This window comes from Eschrichtius robustus, chromosome 7 (genome assembly GCF_028021215.1).
Source record: "Eschrichtius robustus isolate mEscRob2 chromosome 7, mEscRob2.pri, whole genome shotgun sequence".
In the NCBI taxonomy this organism is placed as follows: domain Eukaryota; kingdom Metazoa; phylum Chordata; class Mammalia; order Artiodactyla; family Eschrichtiidae; genus Eschrichtius; species Eschrichtius robustus.
This window is the reverse complement of record NC_090830.1, coordinates 6,535,804-6,559,772: the sequence shown is the minus strand read 5'-3', so window position 1 is coordinate 6,559,772 and position 23,969 is coordinate 6,535,804. Positions and strand designations below refer to the sequence as shown.

At 34.6% G+C, this 23,969-nt stretch overlaps 1 protein-coding gene across 1 annotated transcript in view; it reads left to right on the top strand.

Annotated features, from left to right (window-relative positions):
• LOC137767003 (zinc finger protein 33B) overlaps positions 1-23,969 on the top strand; it is a 48,134-nt gene that overhangs the window by 4,777 nt on the left and 19,388 nt on the right. The window contains exons 3-4 of the mRNA XM_068547527.1: positions 11,263-11,407; positions 12,059-12,154. Of these exons, the coding sequence (XP_068403628.1) occupies positions 11,263-11,407; positions 12,059-12,154 (241 nt within the window). The remainder of the gene's footprint in view (positions 1-11,262; positions 11,408-12,058; positions 12,155-23,969) is intronic.

The window sequence follows — 23,969 nt, the reverse complement described above, 5'->3', positions numbered from 1 at the left end:
TATTTATTAGTCTTTCAAGGACCCAGCTTTTGGCTTCATTGATCTATAATTTTCATTAACTTCTACTTTTACCTTTATTCCTTGCTTCAACTGTCTTTGGTTATAGGCTATTTTTTCCAACTTTTTGTTGAAGATGAGTTTATTTTAAAGCTTTTAAGCGTATGCATTTAAAGATGTAATTACCCTCTGTGTACCACTTTAACTACAAAATCCAGGTATCAATATGTAGTGCTTTTTTTTTTTATATGCAGGCTTCAGTTTCTATTCTCATGCCTTCTTTGATCAATAAATTAAAGTGTATCTTAGTTTTTAATAAATCTTATTTCTATATGTATAGCAGGTTTATAGAAAAGTCACAGATCTTAACTATAGAACTCAATGAATTATTACAAATCCATTGCCCATGTAACTAACACATAGGTCAAAACAGATATTACTAGCACTCCTGAAGCTTCTCTTGTGCCCCTCTCACCATCCCAATACCTCCCTGGTGATTCATTTACATATAATCTGTGGCTTTAGTGGAGAAGTTCAGTAGTGAAGTGACAGAGACCATTGGGCCCTCAAAGCCTAAAATATTTACTGTCTGACTGTTTACAAAGAAAAGTTTGCCAATTTCTAGATTAGTTTATTACGTTTGTTAGTGTAGGTGTTATTTGTGTCCTGTTTAAAATTAATTTTCCTACTCCAGAGTCGTGGGGTTAATCTCCTTTGTTATTTTAAAAATATTTATTGTTTTGGCTTTCACATTTATGCCTGTTTTAATGGAATTGATGTTCACTTTTGTATGTGGAAGACTTCCGGTTACTTTTTTCCCCATGCAATTTATTTCTGAAAAATGATTTAACCCACTGTTTTGTATCTTAAAAACTGTGTAAAAAGAAAATTCTCTGTGTGATGTCAGATCTTTGAAGTTTGTTGAAATCTGCTTTGTGTCCCAGACTGCGGTCAATTTTGGTACAAAAGGTCTGTGTAAACTTGAAAAGTATATATATTCTGCAATTTAGGGTGCATTTTTTTCCTTTATCTTTAGCTGCTTTTAAGTTTTTCCATTTATCTTCAGTCTTTCTCATAGTTTTCAGTTCCCTGTTGAAGTCATCCATCTTGCCATCTTTTTTTCCTTCATTATTTTAACCACAGATTAAACAGATTGTTAAGTCTGTGTCAGGTAATTCCAAACCTGAAACTCCCATGTGTCTAACTTAAGCTTGAGTTTTTGGAAAAAATATACTAAGTTATTCATTCAGCAAATATTTTTTGAACTTTAGTTCAAAATTATAGACTGTTTTTAAGTGTTTGGAAAACATAGTGGAAACAAAATAATCTGCTTTACTGAAACCTAGTTGGAACCTGGAGTGTTCTGGTTGGACATGCTGAATTACTCTCTTAATAGACTGGTGTGAATTGAGATTGCCGAAGTTTTATTTACAATTTTGTATCAGAATTAAATATGACCTGTTCTTGACCAATATTTTGTTTTGGTATTAAGTATGTGATAGTTATGTATTTTCCTGTGGCATGGGCTGTTTAAATTACATGGGTTGTCATTTTATTTATTGCTGGCTAGACTTTTAATTCTAAAAACATCTGGCACTGGTGGTTTTTTTATGGTAGATCTTTAAGATCTTCAGTTGATTTTTTTTTAAATTATTGATTTATATTTATTTATTTTATTTTTAGCTGTGTTGGGTCTTCGTTGATATGCGCGGGCTTTCTCTAGTTGCGGTGAGAGGGGGCTACTCTTCATTGCGGTGTGCGGGCTTCTCATTGTCATGACCTCTGTTGTTGCACAGCACGGGCTCTAGGCGCGCAGGCCTCAAAAGTTGTGGCATGTAGGCTCAGTAGTTGTGGCTTGCGGGCTCTAGAGCTCAGGCTCAGTAGTTGTGGCGCACGGGCTTAGTTGCTCCACAGCATGTGGGATCTTCTCAGGCCAGGGCTCAAACCCATGTCCCTTGAACTGGCAGGCGGATTCTTAACTACTGCGCCACCAGGGAAGCCCTTCAATTGATTATTAAATCATATTTCTGGCTTTTGATCTTTAGACTAATTTTCCATCTATTTCTAAATCAATTTTGGTAGTTTCTTAAAGTTTCTAAAGAAAACATCTATATCCTCTGGGATTTCATATGACATTTTCTTTTGTTTTCCTACCTCCTGTATTTTCATGGATATGTGAGTGTGTCTTAATCATGGTATCTTTATACTTAACAGTAGTTTTTTCCTTATGTTATTGGCCTTTATGATATCTGGTGCCAAAAAGAAAATTACCCAAATTACAGTAGGTCCCCTACATACGAACCTTGAAGTTGCGAACTTTCAAAGATGCAAATGTGTGTTCGCATGTCCAGTCATGTAAGTTAGTTCACATGTCTAGCTTACATTGTCACGTGTAGCTTGCCCTCCGTCTCCTATTGCTGACTATCCTTCAGCTCTACTATTTCCCACCTCCTCTCCCTCCTCCAGTCAGTAACTCTTCTTGCCTGTTCACTCAGTGCCAGCCCCTGGATGGCAGCTGTTGTACTGTACTACTGTACTTTTCAAAGGACTGTACTGTAAGATTAAAAATGTTTTCTTTATTTCTTGTGTTTGTTTCTTTATGTATTATTTGTGTGAAAAGTATTATAAACCTATTACAGTACAGTACTATATAGCCAATTGTGTTAGTTGGGTTCCTAGGCTATCTTTATTGGACTTACAAACAAATTGGACTTACGAACATGCTCTCAGAACAGAACTCGTTCATATGTAGGGGACTTAGTGTATTTCTCTTCTTGGAGAATCATCTTTGCTCATTTAATTCTTCTGGCCCTCAGTGTTACCTTATCTCATGTAAATATAACCAAACCTACTTTTATTTTACTTATATTTTCTGCAGCATGTTTGATTTTTGCCCATCATTTCATTTTCAAATTTTCATGTTCTTACAAATAACCTGTGGCAGGTTTTGTTTTTCAAGTTAGGTATGTCTGTCATCGATAAGAAATTTAGCACATTCATATGCCATCTTATAGCTTAGTTGCTGTTTTTGCTATTTAGTTTAATGAATATCTTAGTATGACATCATTGATATTTTTTATGTTCTTTATATGATATTTTTTGTCACACTTTCTGGTTCTTTATGCACTGCTAGTCACATTTATTTTCTTTTTTTTCTAATTTGGTAGATTGCTGCTTTTTGGTTCTGATTACCAACACATTAGTAACTGTTGTAATTGAATCTGTATTTCTTTATTAACATGTATGTTAAACAATACTTTCTCATTAAGATCTTTTGATTTTCCATTGCTCGTCTTTCATCTAAGCTAGAGAAGAACTTCAGAAAAATTTTGTATTTCCACGTCACTCCTAAAAAAGTGCCTTGATTTTGTTTTGATATTTCATAATTTTTTGTTTCGGGCTATTTGTTTCACGAACAGTGTATCAGTTTTATTTCAGAGACTTTCAGTCAAACGGATGTTATGAATTCCAAAAAATATTTGTATTTTTTTCCTCAGTTCATTGAAGTAAAGTGTACATAACTTAAGTGTCAAACTTAAGTATCCCATGAGATTCCCTGGTGCTCCAAGTTCCTCATTATTCTGACTCCTGTTATTGTTGATTACTTTTGCTTCTGTGTCTGGCTTTCACTCGATATAGTTTCTGTGAGATTCATTCTTTTTGCTAAGTATATCTATTTCTTTTTATTGCTGTATAGTATTCTACTATATGACTATGCTACCGTTTATTTCTCCGTCGTATTGGTGGGCATTTGGGCTCTCTCTAGGTTTTGGCTATTATAAACAAAACTGCTGTGAACATTTTCTACAGGCCTTTGGTTAAGAAAAACACACATGTTGGGTGTATAACTAGGGGAGGAATTACTATATATGGCTTGAGAAGAAATTCCCAAATGTTTTTCCAACGTGTATATGTTTACTTATACTCCCACTAGCAAGGTATGAAGGTTTCAGTTGCTTCATGTTCTTGCCAATATCTCCATTTGGTGTTTTCTGACTTTTTCGTTTTAGACATCTAAGTGTGTATAGTGGTATGTCATTGTGGTTATCATGTGAGAGTAAGATAGGGTGTAGGCAGTAGATAGGGGCATGAGGGAACTTCTGGATTTAAGGTAAAGTTTTGTTTCTTGACCTGGATTCTGGTTAAGTGGGTGTGTTCACTGTGAAAATTCATTGAGCCATTTGTACACTTAAGTACACTTGTGCATTGTTTTTGTATATATATTATACTTCAATAAAAATTACAAAAATCACAAAGAGGTGACAATGACAAATTAAGTTATCTAAGGAAGTCTGAAGAATAACGTTAAGCTAGAACCAGGAGTCAGAATAAGATTACTTATTTTGTACATGGGGATTAGGTCAACAAATATAATTGTATCAACAAATATAATTATACCAATAAATATAATTATATCATTGTACATATTTAAGGTGTACAATGTGATGATATGATATGCATATATATTGTGGGATGATAACCAGGATCAAGATAATTGACACATCCATCACCTCACATAGTTAACTCTTTTTTTTTGATGGTGAGAATGCTTGAGATACACTCTCAGCAAATTTCAAGTATACAATACTGTATAATTAATTATAGTCACCATACTGTACATTAGATCCTCTGAAGTTATAATAACTGAAATTTTATACCTTTTAACTTACATCATTCCATTTCCCCATTCCCCCAGCCCTTGGCAACCCCCGGCAACCCCCATTTCATTCTCTTTCTATGAAATTGGCTTTTATTGTTGTTTTTGTTGTTATTTTTAGATTCCACATATAAGTGCTACCAGTAGTATTTTTCTTTCATTGTCTGACTTATTTCACTTAGTATAAGTCCAGCCACATTGTTTCCAGTGGCAGAATTTCCTTCTTTTTATCACTGAATAGTATTCCATTGTATATATTCATTACATTTTCATTATTCATTCATATGTTGATGGACCACTTAGGCTGTTTCCATGTTTTGGCTATTGTAAATAATGCTGCAATGAACATGAGGGTGCAGATATCTCTTTGGGATAGTGATTTTGTTTCTTTTGGGTTTATACCCAGAAGTGGAATTGCTTGATCATATAGTAGTTCTATTTTAAATATTTTGAGGAGCCACTATAGTGTCCTCCATAGTGGCTGCACCAGTTTACATTCCTACCAGCAGTGCACAAGGCTTCCCTTGTCTCTACATCCTTGCCAGCATTTGTTATTTCTTGTCTTTCTGATGATAGCCATTTTAAGGTGTGAGGTGATATCTCCTTGTGATTTTGTTTGCATTTGATGATTAGTGATGTTGAACACCTGTTCATATACCTGTTAGCCATTCATATGTCTTTGGAAAAATGCTTATTGAGGTCCTTTAACCATTTTTCAATTGGATTATTTGCTTTTTTGCTTTTGAGTTGTATGAGTTCTTTTTAGATTTTGGATATTAACCCATTATCAGAAACATGTTTTAATATTTTCTCCCTTTCTGTAGGTTGCCTTTTCAGTTTCTTGATTGTTTCCTTTGCTGTGCAGAGGCTCTTACGTTTGATGTAGTTCTACTAGTTTATTTTAGCTTTTGTTGCCTGTGCTTTTGGTGTCTTATCCAAGAATCATTGCCAAGAACCATGTCAAGGAGCTTCTTCCCTATGTTTTCTTCAGGGGTTTTATGGTATCAGGTCTTATGTATAAGTCTTTGACCTATTTCAAGTTAATTGTTGTGAGTGGTATAAGATCAGGGTCCAGTTTTATTCTTTTGCATGTGGATATCCAGTTTCCCCAACACCAGTTACTGCAGAGACTGTCCTTTCCCCATTGTGTATTATTGGCACCCTGTCAAAAATCAGTTGACTCCATAAGTGTGGGTTTATGTCTGGGCTCTTTGTTCCACTTGACCACAGCTATTTTTATCACAGATAAGTCTCCCTTTCCCTGAAATTAATATTCACTTAATGTAACTTAATTGGTTCTTTATTCATTCTTCCAGAAACCATTTATGAATATTTATTATGTGTCCTATTGTGTGCCAGAGGCTGAGGATTCTAAGAAGAATGAGATATATATTTATAACTCCTTATAAGGAGAAACTCTTAGAATTATGTAGGGCATTAAAACAAACACATAATTTTTGTATTATTACAAGTCCTACAATAGAGATGTAAACAAAATCCTGTTTTGTTTTCCTTAGGATTTTTTTCTGGTCAAAAATAAAAAGAAAGAAAACGTGGGCCTTTCAAGCTTAAGATAACTGTTTTTTACATTGAGTGATTTAACCTATTTTCATTTATTGTTGTTTGGTTTTAGTCCTTCCATCCCACGGTATATTTATTTGTACTTTTTCTTGTTGGTTGTTCATTACATGTTTTATTTTATTCTGTTTTGTTTTTTTGACACTGAGCTTTACAATGCAATATTCTGTTTTAACATAAGATACCTAAATTTTATCATCTCTCTCCACCTTACCTCTTCGTAAACTTATGTTACTTTACTTCTCACTCAGTGCACTCTCCCTCTTCAGATATTTAAGGAATCTCAGCCTTGGTACTCATGATATGTATCTGCATCAACAGATAAAAAGATTTTACTTACATGTTCTTTATTAGCAGCATAAGAAAATGTCACAGCTTCATATCTTTCCTTTCAGAAGGTATAAATTATCCTGTTGCAAACCCCTACAGCTGCTGGCTGTCACTTTACTAGCATCTTGTTATTGCTGCTTTTATGAATTCATTCACCATTTCATATATGCCATTTTCCTCCTTGTTTGCATTCTGGTTTTTTTGGTTTTGTTTTTTGCTATGTCATAATTCAGTAAAGTGTGTAAGGTGCATTCATTGTAACTGTATACTGCTTTTTTAAAAAAAATAACACATATATGTCCTAGTAACTACCAACTAGGTCAAGATATTTAACATTTCCAGCACCCCTTCAGGTTCCTTTATGACCTTTCCAATCTTTAACAACTCCCCTTCCCTTATGTGGCACTGTTCTGTCATTATTTGTTAATCTTGTCTGTTATTGAAACTTAGATGTATAGAATTCGTGTGTACACTTTTATATGAAGCTTTTTCATTCAATATATGTTAGATTCACCCATGTTGCTGCCTGTACCAGTAGTTTATTCCTTGTATTACTGCATAGTGTTCCACTGCATGAAAATACTACAATTTACTTACCCATTCTCCTTTTGAGAGGCATTTTTTCTTTTTATATCTAGTAGCTTTTTAGTTATAAAATTTTGTATTTTTTAGTTCTTACTATAGATATTACAGTTTGCGTTTGTGATGTTGTTATATGTAATGAATATTTATTTGGTGTTCCTCCAGAATTCCTTAACTTAGCTCCTAAAACTCTAATAATATCCCTAAGAGCTGTAGGGGCATCTGTTGTTATAATATTTAGTTTTTGTTCCCAGTTCCTGAAGTAGCTCCAGAGAAATTAAGGTGGAATTGGTGTCTTTTGTTGTTCATAACAAGCCGCTTTCAACCACACCTGAGTTTGTGTTAATGAGGTGACTTTTGGAATGCCTCTAAGAATGGGGTATGGGTACCAGGAACACTAACCATGTGATTAGAGGGTTGGAACTCTCTGAGGAGGGGTGAGGGGCTGGAGGTTGAATTAGTTGCTAATGACCTGTGCTTTAATCTATCATGACTATATAATGAAACCTCCATAATAGTCCTTGAATTTATGGGATTCAGAGAGCTTCCAGGTTGTTGAACATGTGGAGGTACTGGGAAGGTGGCGAGCTCTGAGAGGGCATGGAAGTTCTGTCTCCTTTTACCCATTCTTGCTTTGTGTATCTCTTCCTTCTGGGTGTTCCTGAGTTGTATCCTTTTATAATAAACCATTAATCTAGTAAGTAAATCATTTTCCTGTGTTCTGTGAGCCACTCTATCAAATTATTGAACCAAAAGAGGAGGGTGTGGGAACCTTGATTAATATCCAGTGGTGAGATGTACAGGTGACAATCTGGATTTGCAATTCGTGTCCGAAGTGGGAGTGGTGTTGTGGGACTGAGCCTGGGATCTGACGCTATAGTGTCAGAGTTGAGTTAATTCCTTGGAGTGGGAAAAACTCCCACAATTTTGGTGACCTGAGTAGAATGAAACAGAGGAATTGAGCTTTTCCTCTACAGTTTTCTTATTTTTGTCTACTTTAATAGTGCTTTACCACTTGACAGACAATACAAGAATCTTAAAACAGTTTAAGTATCCTTTTACTAGTGTTTTGCTGTATTTTACTTTTGTGTTTGTCACAGATTCCAGAAGACATCACTTGTCGCTTCAAAGTCCATTTTCAGTTTTCTTTATTACTTCCCGAAGTTTTGTGCTTCCATCAGGTATCATTTTCCATAACTGTAGTATTTCTTGTCTGTGTGTACTGTTGATAACTTTTTCAACCCTTATGTGGAAAATATATTCATTTCAGAAGAATATTTTTGCTGGATTTGGAATTTTCTAGTGGCATTTTTCCTAGCTGCTTAAAATGACATTCCATTTTTGTTTTCTTATTTGCAAATGGCCTATTCAAATTTTTACCCAGTGTCTTCTCATTTTCATAGTTTCTGTTGAAGGGTTTGCTGTCAGTTTAGTTACCAAGATGACTTGCCTTTTTTTTCCTCGTTAATTTATAAAATGTCTTTCTTTATTGGGGATAGGACTTCTTTGTCAGGTATATGTATTCCAAATGCCTTCTCCCACTCTGTGTGTTGAATTTTTATTCTCTTTCTGTCTTTTGATAGGGGTAGGTTCTTAATATTATAGTATTATTATATAATTTGTGTCCCGTTTAAGAAATCTTTGCCTATCCTGAGGTCATGAAGGTATTTCTTATGGCATTTTCTAAAATTTTTATTGTTTTTTCAAATTTAGATCTATATACCGTCTAAAATATATTTCTCTTTATACTTAAGGTAGCAATAAATGTTTATTATATCAATAATTAAACTAGCATCATTTATTGAAATGATTGTCCTTCTGTTACCCTTGTCATAAATCAAGTGACATATATGTGTGGGTCTGTTTTTGGCCTCTTCTTCCATTCTGTTGATATGAAAATTCTTATGCCAGTATCACACTGTTTTAATTATGGTATATTGATAATTATACGTGATAAATGATACTCTTTCTGGCTTAATTTTTTCTTCAAGATTGTTTTGTCGATTTTTACCCTTTGCATTTTCACATATTTCCAAATTAGCTTGTCTGGGATTTTGTTTGAAATTGCTATGAATTTGTACATCAGCATGGAGAGAATTGATATTTTTATAATATTATAATATTTTATAATATTGAGGCTGCCTATCCAGGAATTTGTTACATCCCTCCAGTTATTTGGGTCTTCTTATTTTCCTTCATTTTATTTCTTGTAAAGATTTTCATATTTTTCTTGCTATTGTGAGTTGTACCTTTAAAAAATTTAATTTTCTGAAATTTGCTATACTGAACTTGTATCTGATTTCTAAAACTTTTAGATACTTTTATTTGGATTTTCTGTGTACTTGATTGTTGTACTATATTACTCTAAGAACTTCAGAAAAATGTTGAATAAAATTGGAGATAGTAGGTGTCTTTATCTTGCTCCTAATTTTAAGTGGGACACTTTCCATATTTTACCAGTAAGTGTGATATTTGCTGGGGTATTTGTAAAAATCCTTTATCACATTGAGAAAATTCCTTTCTATTTCTAGTTTGCCAAGAGGTTTTTTTTTTTTTGAATCCTGCTTTTCTGTATTTACTGAGTTGGTCATATCATCATCTCTTAGGTTTAAAAACTATTCTTTCTCGTAGTTCTACCTTTCAGAAAATTCCGTCGTGGTCTTCATGACCTGTTCTTTTTCTGTAAGCTAGTTAAAAAGTGATTTTCCCTCAGCTTCCAGTCTTTTTTATTTTTACTCTTAATTTTCTGAGAGCCTTCTGATTCATTCTTGATGACTTCAAACACTACTGAACTATTAATGTCTACCAAGTTCTTATTTTCATTCTACATCTCCAGTATTATGCTTCAGATTTATTATAGTTAAGACATATCTTGCTAAAATATAGTGCCCAGTCTATTTTCTTCTAATGTTCCTGGCTTGCTTTGTGACTCTAGTATCTGTAGAGCTGTTCATGCATATACCCTGAGAAAACATTTCCTTTTCTGCCAGTGAATTGCTGATCACATTCTGTTGCTGTCTATCTCCTTTCATCAGTGTTCTACTTGCATCCCAGTTTCTACTTTAGTAGTTTATGTCAATGGTGTTGTTTTGTACTTTAGCTTTCCCTTCCCTTTTTTAAAAAAGAGAATTGGTTCTGAAATAAAAACCTGGTCACATACTTTCAGTTTATCTTTGAATCTCTTCTTTGGCTCCTCTTTCTCTGCAGCAGTGATCCCTCAAGTAGAGGCATGAACTCTGGATGATATCAAAAACAATACAATTGAATATCTTCTCTTATATGTTTTACAGACATTTCAAGTTCAGTAGTTCCAAAATCTTTCCTGTCTCCTTTTCTACACATCCTAATTATTGCCTCTGAATTGAAGGATTGGAACCTAGAATATGTATTGTAGTGAAATAAAATATTAGACTTTTTTTTACATTTTAAGTCTAAGAATAGAACTAAAGTTCATAATAAATTTATTGTTAGTTTATTTCTATAATTTATAAATATAAACTTCTGTAGTGTTCAAAAATATTCTTTAATGTGGAAAGTTATCACATACTTTGGAGACTATTGGTCTGAAGTTACTCTGTAATCTGTTCCTTGAATACCTCCATGGCCCTTTTTCTTATCTCAACTCCTCCTCTGCTGTTTGCCTTTTTGCTCATTTCCCGAAGATGTTAGAGGGCCCCTGCCTTTGCCTGTGCCCTGGCCCTGTGTTCATGAAGAACACAGTGTTACTCTTTATCCAACAGCTGCTGTTCCTCAGTGAAACTCAAAATAGAACTAGTTTTGCTTCTCATTTACATTAATCTATTATGTGTGTACTCTAACAATAGTGCTTGTAACATTACTGCAAGTTTTCTTACCAGATTATATGCTTCTTGAATACAGGATGATTTTTAGTAATCTTAGTATTTCCAAGAACTAGCATAGTTCCAGATCCATTGTGGGGACTTGATAATTAATAATGCAATGGCAGAATATTTCTACTATGATTTCTCTTCTTCTCCCAGAGTATAAAGCAAAAGAAACATTCTGCAAACCAATTTGGTAATCTGTAAACAGTAATCATGGTAAGGATTTGTTTCCATACATATTTTTCCATGTCACCTTAACTCTGAACATTTCAGATTGAACAGAAATTCCAGGGATCGGTATCATTTAAGGATGTGACTGTGGGCTTCACCCAAGAGGAGTGGCAGCACCTGGACCCAACTCAGAGGTCCCTGTACAGAGATGTGATGCTGGAGAACTACAGTAACCTTGTCTCAGTGGGTAAGGTCTGTTTATTATGTAATTCTAAATGGCATTTAAAAATTTTCTGTTAAACCCTAAGCCTCAATTAGGGTTAGATTAAATTATTAGATCCTCATGGTGGGATTAATGCACTTACAAAAACAGGAGGAGAAAAGGGATCTTTCTGCGTTCTCCACCATGTGAGGACACAGCAAAAAGATAGCTATCTGCAAACCGGGAAGAGAGGCCTCACCAGATTCTGACCATGCTGGCACCCTGATCTCAGACTTCTCAGCCTCCAGACTGTGAGAAATAAATTTCTGTTGTTTAAGCCTCCTGGTCTGTGGTATTCTGTTATAACAGCCCGAACTGACTAAGGCATCAAGTAATAATAAATGCATGAGAATCTTAAATCAGACCCTCATCCTGGCCACAAATTTATAATGAAAAAAAATGCTTTTAATTAAGAAGCATATGGACATTCTGTAGAGTTTAATGATATTTAAGATTGGAAGTCAGGAGTCAATGTTTATTGGTCATTTCTGGGCACCAGGAAGAGATTTGTATTTACTTCTCCAAGGAAATGTTCAGTGGCACTTTCATTGACCAGCTCTAGAAGCTTCCTCCTCTTTCAGAGGCCCTGAAGTCTAGGCCACCCGGTCCAAGTCCTAAATTATTTCACTTTGACAGGGTATTGTGTTACCAAACCAGAGGTGATCTTCAGGCTGGAGCAAGGAGAGGAGCCATGGGTATTGGAGGAAGAATTCCCAAGACAGAGCTTCGCAGGTGAGTTAATGTGTACTGAACAAATGAACATAAGGGAATTTATTAGTCCAGAGGTTGACAACTTTAAAATATTTTTTGAAGAATATCACATTAGAGATTCTAATCTTTATAAGTGACTTAAAATACTGATTTTTTGAATCAAACCTCCAGATACCACTCTTACAAAAAATGTTCTCCTTTTGATTCACTTTTTGAATATTCATCATTCTTAAATTTGTCAGTAGTCCAGTTTTTGCCCATCTCATCTTTACTGTTGTTTTTCTTGGTTACTCTCATTCTCAAAGCATTTTCAGTTGCCCACCGTACTACCTCCATTGCTCTGCATTCCTGTTGTTTTTGGCCATTTTTTGACTTAAATAATTTTTGAGTACCTGCTATACTGTAAGAGCTGAGAGTGCAGTGTGAAAAAAATAATGTGTCTTAATGAGTTTACAGAAGTAGTGTTGTTAATGGCCATAGGTATGTGAAAAGATGCTCAACATCACTAGTCATTAGGGAAATGCAAATCAAAACCACAATGAGATATCACATCACACCAGTTAGAATGGTTAGCATCAAGAAAACAAGAGTTAAGATGTGTTGGCAAGGATGTGGAGAAAAGCGAACCCTTGTACACCGTTGGTTAAGATGTGAATTGGTTCAGCCACTTTGGAAAACAGTATGCAGGTTCCGCAAAAAATTAGAAATAGAACTAGAATATGACCCAGTATTTATACTTCTGGGTTGTATACCCTCCCAAAATGAAAACAGGATATTGAAGAGATATATGCATTCTGATGTTTATTGCAGCATTATTCACAGTAGCCAGGGTATGGAAACAATCTTAGTGCCCATCAACAGATGAATGGATAAAAAAGATGTGATGTGTACAATATGTATACACAGTGGAATATTATCTAGCCATGAGAAAGGGAGGTCATCCTGCCATTTGCAATATGGATGGGCTTTGAATACATTATGCTAAGTGAGATAAGTCAGATAGAGAAAGACAGGTTACTATATGATATCACTTGTGGAGTCTGAAAAAGCCAAACTCTTAAAAACAAGAGAGTGATGTGGTGGTTACCAGAGGATGAAAGGTGAGGAAATAGGACATGCTATTTAAGGGTACCAACTTGTAATCAGTAAATAAGCCTTAGAGATCTAATGAACAGTATAGTGAATAGAGGCAACAGTATGGTATTATAAGCATCATATTTGCTAAGAGAGTAGAACTTAAAGAGACTAGAACTTAATTCTTCCAACTACTAAAAAGAAATGATAATTATGTAACATGATAGTTGTGCTAATTATTGCTACAGTGGCAGTCACAGTATAACTTATAAATTTGTCAAGGTAACATGTTGTACACCTTAAATTTATAAAGTTATATGTCAAATATATTTTAATTAAAAAAAAAGTAGTGTTTTGATTTACATTTCCCTGATGATTAGTGATGTTGAGCACCTTTTCATGTACTCCGTGGCCATCTGCATGTCTTCTTTGAAAAAATGTCTATTCATATCCTCTGCTCATTTTTAAATCAGAATTTTTTTTGCTATTGAATTGTATGAATTCTCTATGTATTTTAGATATTAACCCTTTATCAGATATATAGTTGTAAATATTTTCTCCTATCAGTAGGTTGCTTTTTCATTTTGTTGATGGTTTCCTTTTATGTGCTAAAGCTTTGAAGTTCGATGTAGTCCCACGTGTTTATTGTGCTTTTGTTGTCTTTGCTTTTGGTTTCAAATCCAAAAAAAAATCATTGCCAAGACCACTATCAAGGAGCTTATTAGTGCCTGTATTTTCTTCTAGGAGTTTTATGGTTTCAGGTTTTATGTTCCCATCTTTAATTCATTTTGAGTTAGTTTTGCATGTGGCTATACAGTTTTCCCAACACCATTTATGGAAGAGACTGTCCTCTTCCTGTTGTATATTCTTGGATCCTTTGTCTTAAATTAATTGATTATGTATGCATGGGTTTATTTTGGGGCTCTCCGTTCTGTTGCATTGATCTATGTGTCTGTTTTTATGCCAGTACCATGCTGTTTGATTATTATAGCTTTGTAGTTTAGTTTGAAATCAGGAAGTGTGATACTTCCAGCTTTGTTCTTTTTTCTCTAGATTGCTTTGGCTGTTTGGAGTCTTTTGTGGGTCCATAGAAATTTTAGGATTGTTTGTTCTACTTCTTTGAAAAATGCTGTTGAAATTTTGATAGGGATTGCTTTGAATCTGTAGATTGCATTGGGTCATATGAACATATTAATAATATAATTCTCTCAGTCCATGAGCATGGAATAACTTTCCGTTTATTTTTGTTTTCTTCAGTTTCTTTTATCAGTGTCTTATAGTTTTCAATATGCAGGTCTTTTATCTCCTTGGTAAAATTTATTTTTAGGTATTTCATTGTTTTCGATGCAGTTTTAAATGGGATTGTTTTCTTACTTTCTCTTTCTGATAGTTTGTATTAATCTATAGAAACACAACAGATTTTTGTATGTTGATTTTGTATCCTCCAACTTTACTGAATTCATTTATTCTAAAAGTTTTTTGATGGAGTCTTTGGTGTTTTCTATGTGTAATATCATGTTATCTGTAAATAAGGACAGTTTTACTTCTTCCTTTCTCATTTGGATGACTTTTCTTTAAAATTAATTAATTAATTAATTTGGTTACACCAAGTCTTAGTTGCGGCAGGCAGGCTCCTTAGTTGCAGCTTGCCAGCTCCTTAGTTGTGGCACACGGGCTCTGTAGTTGTGGCATGCAAACTCTTAGTTGTGGCATGCATGTGGGATGTAGTTCCCTGACCAGGGACTGAACCCAGGCCGCCTGCCTTGGGAGCATGCAGTCTTATCTTCCCTGGTGGGGAAGTCCCTGGATGGCTTTTATTACATTTTCTTGCCTAAGTTCTCTGACTAGGACTTCCAATACCATGTTCTGAATAGAAGTGTCAAGAATGGGCATCCTTGTCTTGTTCCTGATCTTACAGAAAAATCTTTCAGTTTTTTACCATTGAGTATGATTTTAGGAGTGGTCCTGTCATACATGGCCTGTATTATGTTGAGGTACATTTCCTCACTACCCACTTTGTTGAGAGTTTTGATCACGAATGAGTGTTGAATTTTGTCAGATTTTTTTTTCCATCTATTGAGATGATCATTGATCTTTATCCTTTCCTAATATGATGTATATCACATTGATTTCCAGATGTTGACTCATCCTTTCATTCCTGGAATAAATTCCACTTCATCGTGGTGTATGCTGCCTTTAGTGGATTGTTGAATTTGATTTGCTAATATTTTGTTGACGATTTTTGTGTCTGTCTTCATCAGGGATATTAGCTTGTAATTTTCTTTTCTTCCGGTGTCTTTGTCAGGTTTTAGTAACAGGGTAATGCTGGCCTTCTAAAATGAATTTGGAAGTGTCCCTCCCTATTAATTTTTTGGAAGAGTTTGAGAAAGATTGGTAATAATTCTTTAAGTGTTTGTTAGAATACACCAGTGAAGCTGTCTGGTCCTAGCCTTTTGTTTGCTGGGAGTTTTTTTGATTATTGATTCAAACTTATTACTAGTAATTGGCCTGTTAAGATTTTTAATTTCTCCCTGATTCAGTGTTGGTAGGTTGTATATTTCTAGGAATTTATTCCTTCTAGTTGTGAAATTTATTGTGGTATAGTTTTTTATAGTAGTCTCTTACCCTTTGTATTTCTGAGGTGTGACTTGTAACATCTTTTTTGTTATTGGTATTATTTATTTGAGTCTTCTTTTTCTCACCATGAGACTGTCTAAAGGCTTCTCAATTTTGTTTATCTTTTCAAAGAACCAACTCTTAGTTTCATTGATCTTTTCTACGTTATTTTTAGTCCCTATTTCATTTTTATCTGCTCTAGTCTTTGTTATTTCCTCTTCTACTAATTTGGGCTTCATTTCTCCCTCTTTTTCTAGTTCTTTGAGTTGTAAAGTTAGGTTGTTTATTTGAGAATTTTCTTATTTCTTGATGTAAGCATTGCCATTATGAATTTCCTGCTTAGAACTGCTTTCACTTCATCCTGTGAGTTTTGGTGTATTTGTGTTTACATTTTTATTTGTCTCAGGATAGTTTTTTTTCTCCTTTGAGTTCTTCTTTGACTCATTGGTGTTCACTAGCATTTTGTTTAGTCCCCAAATATATGTGAACTTTCCAGTTTTCTTCTTGTAATTGGTTTTTTTCATTCTATATCATTGTGGTTGGAAAAGATGCTTGATATGATTTCAGTCTTGAATTTATTAAGACATATTTTGTGGGCTAACACATGATCTGTCCTGGAGAATGTTCCTTATACATTTGAGAAGAATGTGTATTCTGTTGCTTTTGGGTGGAATGTTTTGTGTATATTTGTTAATTAATCTGGTTTGATGTGTTGATTAAGTCCAGTGTTTCCATATGGATTTTCTGTCTGGATTATCCATTGACAAAAGTGGCATATTATCATCCCTACTATTATTGTATTGCCATCAGTTTCTCTCTTTAGGTCTCTTAATGTTTACTTTATATTTAGGTGCTGCTGTGTTGCATGCATAAATATTTACAAATGTTATATCCTCTTTTGGGTTGAATCCTTATGACCTGTGTTGGTTTCTATGCCATTAGATAAAATAGCCTCTCTCCACTCTTGAAGGAGTAGTCTCATGTAAGAGATATGTTTTACTCTTCAACTCTGCCCTAGCTCTTGGTTGTCCTTTAAAACTTTCCTATTGTCTAAACAGCCTAATTTATTTTTAGTGGCTCCCAATATGTGAGGGCGTTCCCAGACCTATCAGTGTCCCAAAGCAGAGGATTTCAGTCAGAATCTAGATTCAGGCTGATTGGAGGCCAGACCCTCAGGCAGTACCTTTTAAAGAGTGCAGATATATAATTCTGTGGGACCACAGGTATAAGCCCTGCTAGCCACCAGAGCCAGATGATCTTAGAGGTGTCTCTCTAAGATTGTAGCAGTTGCAACAGTCAGGGTACCAGACTAGTGTGGAAGTTCCTTTCTGGAAGATACCCATGAGCTGGAGTGAGGCACAGGGAGAGTGCAGAGAAGTCACCCTCCAGGTGGAGTGAGTTAGGAGAGCACAAAGTTGCCACTCATTTACCATTTTCAAATGATAAACCTACCTTGCTTTAGAGGGGTAAGTTCCACGTGGTCATCCTTTATAATCCTTTTTATATGTTACTGGATAAAATTTGATAGTGTTTTGTTGAGGATTTGTGGGTCTTCAATACTCATAAGATGTTCATCTTAGTATTCTTGGATATTGATCTGTAGTTGTATTTTCTGATGTTTGATTTTGGTACCAGGGTAATATTGGGCTCATAGAATGAATTAGGAAGTTATCTTTTCCATTTTTTTGAATAATTAATATTAAGTATTTTCTAAGTGTTTGGTAAAATTCACCAGTGAAACCATCTGAACCTGAGCCCTTTTATGGGAAGTTTTAAAATGACTAATTCAGTGTTTTTACTTGTTATAGGTTTTTTCAAATTTTTCTCTTTATTCTTGAGTCACTTTCTATATTTTTTCCTAATTTCAGGAATGTTTGCCTTTCATTAAAGTTATCTAATTTGTTGGCATATAATTGTTCATAACATTTCTTTACAATTATTTTTGTTTTTGTAATGTATAAAGTATTACAATTTTGTAATGTTAGTATATTATATCCCTAGTGTATATACCATCTTTCATCTGTAATTTTAGTAATATGAATCTTCTCTGTCAGTCTAACTAGGGATTTGTCAGTTTTGTTCATCCTTTCAAAGAATTATCTATTTTCTTTCTATTCTCTGTTTCATTAATTTTTACTCTAATCTCATTTCCCTCCTTCTGCTTGCCTCGAGTTTGTATTGCTTTTTTCCCCCCGTTTTTCTAAGGTAGAAGGTTAGGTTATTGATTTGAGATCGTTCTCCTTCAATAGTGTTACTTGCAGGTATAAATTGCCCTATAAGTACTGCTTTACATGTGTCTCATAACCTTGGTATGTTTTGTCTTCATTTTTACTCATCTCAAAGTATTTTTCTAATTTCCCTTGTTCACTGCTTTTTTGATTCTTTTATGTAGGGATGTGTTATTTAATTTGCTCCTATTTGTGAATTTTCAAAATTCCTTTGTATTGTTGATTTGTAATTTCCTTCCATCATGCTGGCAGAATCTTTTTGCATCTCTTCTGGGGAATGTTTCATGTGTACTTTTGAAGAATGTGTATTCTGCGACTTTGGAGTGGAGTTTTGTATTTATGAATGTTAGATCTGGTTGCTTTATAGTGCTATTCGTGCCTTCTTTTTTGTTTGTTTTTTCTTCATATTCTGCCCAGTTGTTTTATGCATTACTGAAAGTGGGATATTAAACTCTCTAATTATTATTGTTGATGTGTGTGTTTCACCTTTCAATTCTGTATTCACTTCATGCATTTTGAAACTGTGTTGTTAGCAGCATATATGTGCTTAGATTTATGTCTGCTTTATCAGTTAACTCTTTTATCATTATATAATGCTTCTCTTTATCTCTAGTAACATCTTTTATGTTAAAGTGTGTTTTGTCTGATATTAGCATAGCCACTCCAGCCTTATAGATGTTGTATACTTGTTTTATGTTTTTCTGTTTTTAAAATTTTTGATCTATTTGTAGCTTTGAATATAAAGAGTATCTCTTGTAGACAGCATGTGTTTGGATTCTCACATTTTATTCAACCTGACAATTGCTGTCTTTTTATTGGATTTTTCAATCCATTCCAAGTTTCTGTTATTATTCATATAGTTGGATTTACACCTGCCATTTTACTTTTTGGTGTTTACTTGTGCCTTTTTGAGTCTGTGTTCTTTTTATTACTGCCTTCTTTTTCATTAAGTGGGTATATTTTAGTATAGCATGTTGATTCCTTTAATGATAATTTTACTTAAAAAATTATTTTCCTAGTGGTTGCTATAGGATTTACTTAATAAATTCTTACCTTTTCAGAATGACTTCAGGTTTATACTACCTTACCTCCAGTGAGGTATAGAAACGTTACTCGTATATAGCTCTATATTTTCTTTTCTCTTTTTGTGTTATTACTTTTGTACATAGTACATCTGAATATGTTTAAATCCCAACAATACATTGTTGTACTTATTACTTTATATAATTTGAAGTTTCTTAAAGGGACTGAGACAAGAATGGATAGCAAGTATGTATTTATGGTCTGTTACATTAACTTGCTTTTTCACCATTTCTGCTTCATTTGTTCCTGTGGATTCACATTACCATCCAGGGTCATTTCCTTACTCCAACATGGCTTTGTTCCTCTGCCTCATTTTGCTTTATTGTCAAATATGTTACATTTTTATATGCTATGGGCCCAGCAATACAATACAATTACATATATGCTGACTTATTCACTTCCTTGGTAAAATTGTTAGGGGAAGAAATTTGCCTTTATACTGTCCTTTAAAATTATGTAATTACTTTTACCTACAATCTTTGTGGATTTGAACTAGTGACTAGGATCACTTGCTTTCAGTCTGAAGAATTTATTTCTTGTAAGGCTGCTCTAGTGGCAGTGGGTTCATGTTTGTTTTTTTGTTTTTGCTTTCTTTTAGTTTTTTAATCTGTGGATTTATTTCATCTTCAGTTTTGAATATTTCTGCTATTTTGGTTGGCAGATTTTTTTACCCCAGCACATTGAATATGTTATCCCACTTCCTGGACTCTTGTTTCTGATGAGAAGTCAGGTGTTAATCTTATTGGAGTTCCTTGTACGTTAATAGTTGAATTTCTCTTGATGCTTATGAAGTTTTGTATTTGTCTTTTAAATATTTTTACCTGCTGCATCTTGGCATGGATCTCTGTGTTTACCCACTTGGCGTTTATCTTGTTGAATTTGCAGATTAATGTTTTTCTTTACATTTGCAAGATTTTCGCCATCATTTCATTGAATATTTTTTCTGCTCCTTGCTCTTTTTTTCTTCTTCTGGTACTCCCATTATGAATGTTAATGTAGTTAACAGTGTCCTTCATTTATTTGAGGCTTTGTTCATTCTTTTTTCTTTCTCTGTTCCTTAGATTGCATTTTGTTGATTGATCTATCATCAGGTTCACTAATTCTTCTTCCTGTAAGCTTCAATCTACTTTAGAGCCCTTCCAGTGAATTTCTGTTGCAGTTATAAATTTCAAATCTAGAATTTTAATTTTGTTCTCTCTCTTTATTCTTAATCTCTATGTGACGAGGTGTCTTCATACCAGTATTTACTTCCTTAGGCTTGGTGGTTTTTTGAACACATTTATAATAGCTGTTTTGAGGTCTGCTAAGTCCAGTATCTGCATCCTCTCACAAGCAGTTTCTATTCTTTCTAGTTCTGCTATTTTCCCACTATATGTGGAATTTTCCTGTTTCTTTGTATGTCTTGTAATTTTAAAAAAATACTTTAGATAATATTTTGTACCTACTCTCATAGTGATTCCTTCTTTCTCTACAGAGCTTGTTATTTTTGCTTACTTATCAATATTTGTTTAGTGACTTGGCTGGATTATTTGAGTGAAGCCTTTTTCTCCCACAGTGTGCTGTCTCTGATGTCACTTGTCATAGAGCTCTGCCTTGGGCATATACACTGTTCTTAGAATGACAGTGATGTTAACAGGGTGCTCATTGAGTGTCTCTGTGATGGTTAATTTTACATGTCAACTTGAGTGGCTGAAAGGATGCCTAGGTAGCTGCTAAAACATTATTTCTAGATGTATCTTGGAGGGTGTTTCTGGAAGCATTAGCATTTGATTCACTAGACTGAGTAAAGAGATCCACCCTCACCAACGTGGGCATCATCCAGTCTGTTGGGGCCCAAATGGAACAAAAAGACAGTTGAAGGGCACATTGTTTCTTTTTGAGCTGGGATGTCCATCTTCTCCTGCTCTCAGACATCAGAGCTCCTGGTTCTTGGTCTTCAGACTCTGAGAGTTATACCAGCAGCCCCTTAGTTCTCAGTCCTTTGACCTCAACTGGGAGTTATACTATGGGCTCCCCTAGTTCTCAGACCTTTGGACTAGGGAATTATCACTGGCTTCCCTGGTTCTCTACCTTGCAGACCGCAGGTGTGAGACTTCTTGGCCTTAACTGCATAAACTAATTTCTTTAATAAACCTCTCTTTCTCTCTCTGTTATCTATAGATATATACGTGTGTATATATGTATATGTATCTCCTATTGGTTCTCTTTTTCTGCAGAATCTTGATTAATATAATCTCTTTCTCTGATCTCTTTGTTAACTTGTGTGCCTCTGTTGGTATCACACCTTGCATTTAGCCTCTACTAATTGTTGTGTTTTGGTTTTTTTCCTGTCCCTTTCTTTTTTTCGTTATTTTTTTGGAGTATAATTGCTTTACAATGTTGTGTTAGTTTCTGCTGTACAATGACGTGAATCAGCTACATGTATACATATATCCCCTCCCTCTTGGACCTCTCTCCCCCCACCCCCAATCCCACCCATCTAGGTTGTCAAAGAGCACCGAGCTGAGCTCCCTGTGCTATACAGCAGGTTCCCACTAGCTATCTGTTTTACAGACAGATGGTAGTGCATTTATGTCAAACCTAATCTCCCAATTCATCCCACCCTCCCCTTCCCCCCGTGTCCACACGTCCGTTCTCTACATCTGCGTTTCTATTCCTGCCCTGCAGCTAGGTGCATCTGTACCATTTTTCTAGATTGCACATATATACGTTAATATACGATATTTGTTTTTCTGACTTACTTCACTTTGTATGACAGACTCTAGGTCCATCCACATATCTACAAATGACCCAATTTCATTTCTTTTCATTAGCCTCTACTAATTAACTGATTGCTCTGCTATTTCCAACAATGTCTTGCGTCATATATTGCTGTATAGATTGGTCCAATTAAATTTGAGCCCCTTTCAGATGGTAGTATTTGATGTTGCCCTTCATGTCAACATTTAGGATATCACCTCCCAGAAAATATAAGAAAATTATTACTGTAGAAAATCTGGGTGTATGAGTGTATTTGCATGAGTGTTTTTTGGTAGGTAGGAACAAATCCAGTAGCTTGAGATGCCTCTTACTTGTCTCTCTCCCTTGTTCCTTCTGGTATATTTTTAGTTGGTCTGTGCCTTAGCTTTTTGCTCTCATGGAGCTACTAGCCTCTTAATTACTTATCACTGAAATTTCATTGTTTTCAGTGGTGACCTTAGGCTTGAACTTTCCTACAGTCTGTTCCACATAAAGTGAATTTTCTTGAGAAGAGCTTCTGAGTTCTCTCTTCTTATGGCCTGCCTCTGTCTCTGGGTGAAAGCACTGCACCATTGCTCTGGAGCCAGGAGCTGGAACAGTGTCCTGCTTTTCTCAAAGTGACAGCGTGTTTTACGATCAGTAGGAAATGTGTGTATGTTTCTGATAGCTTGTTTTAAACATACATGGAGTACCTTTATATAAAAAATATAAAATGTTACTGAAAAAGAAGCTTTGTATATGTGAATATATGTATCTGGCTGATCACTGGAAGGGCCAACATCATAAAGATGTATTCCTCTCTAAATTCATGTATCTATTCAGTTAATGCTAATTGGAGTTCCTGTGAACTTTGTTGTGTTCGTTTTTGTTTTCAAGAAGTCAAGTTACCCCTTAAAAAGTTAGAACCCAGAAAATGATTGAGATATATAATAAGCCTGTGGTAATTTGGTTTGTTGGTTTGGTTCAAGGAGAGCCCAGAAGATGACCTCTCCGTGTATGGGAACTTGATCTTTAGATAGATCTGGCACTGCAAATCATTGGCAAAAGATAGGAGAGTTTTCTGAATTGCAGTTAATACGTGTAGTGTGTTACTTACATGTATCATTACTGTGTCTCTCCACTGGGATGTAAGGTCCATGAAAGCAGAGATTTTGCCTGTTTTCTGTTCAGCTATATCTCCACTTCCTAGAATAATGCACATAGTAAATACTGAAAAATGTGATGAATGTTAGCCTCTTATAAGTTAATATAAAAATACAGCTCAATTTTTAAAAAATGGTCATAAGGCAAAGATGCAAAGCTTCATTGGTAATAGAGAAATGCATAATAAGACTAGAATTAAATACCACTTTATATCTATTTAAATAAAAAGAATTGTAGAGTCTAACAATACCAAATATTGTTTATAATGCAGAGAAATGGATGTTTTTATTCAGTGCTACGGCCAGATCACGTCGGAAAGCAAATTGTTATTACCTTTTATAGTTGAATATACATATTCCCTTTGATCTAGTTTTATACTTATATCCTTGAGATATACTTTTATATCTCAAACGGTGATGAGGAACTGGTGTTTCTGTTTTGCTTTAAAGATTTAAAATATATTATTGATAAATATTTTCATAAAACATAAGCAAAAGATACAGAGCAAAGACATACAAAACATAGGCTTTGCTTTTTTTATTACAGGCATACCTTGGATATATTGTGGGTTTGGTTCCACTAAAGCGATATATCCCAGTAAAGTGAGTCATAACAATCTTTTGGTTTCCCAGTGCATATAAAAGTTTTATTTATACTATACTGTAGACTGTTAAGTGTGCAATAGCAGTATGTCTAAAAAAAGCCAATATATGTATCTTAATTTAAAAATACTTTATTGCTAAAAAATGCTAACCATTATCTGAGCCTTCAGTGAGTTATAATCTTTTTGCTTGTAGAAGGTTTGAAATATTGTAAGAATTACCAGATGTGACACAGAGACATGAAGTGAGCAAATGCTGTTGGAAAAATGACAGTGATGCAGGGTTGCCACAAACCTTCCTTTTACAATTTGTTGCCACAAATTTGTAAAAAATGCAGTGTCTGTGAATCTC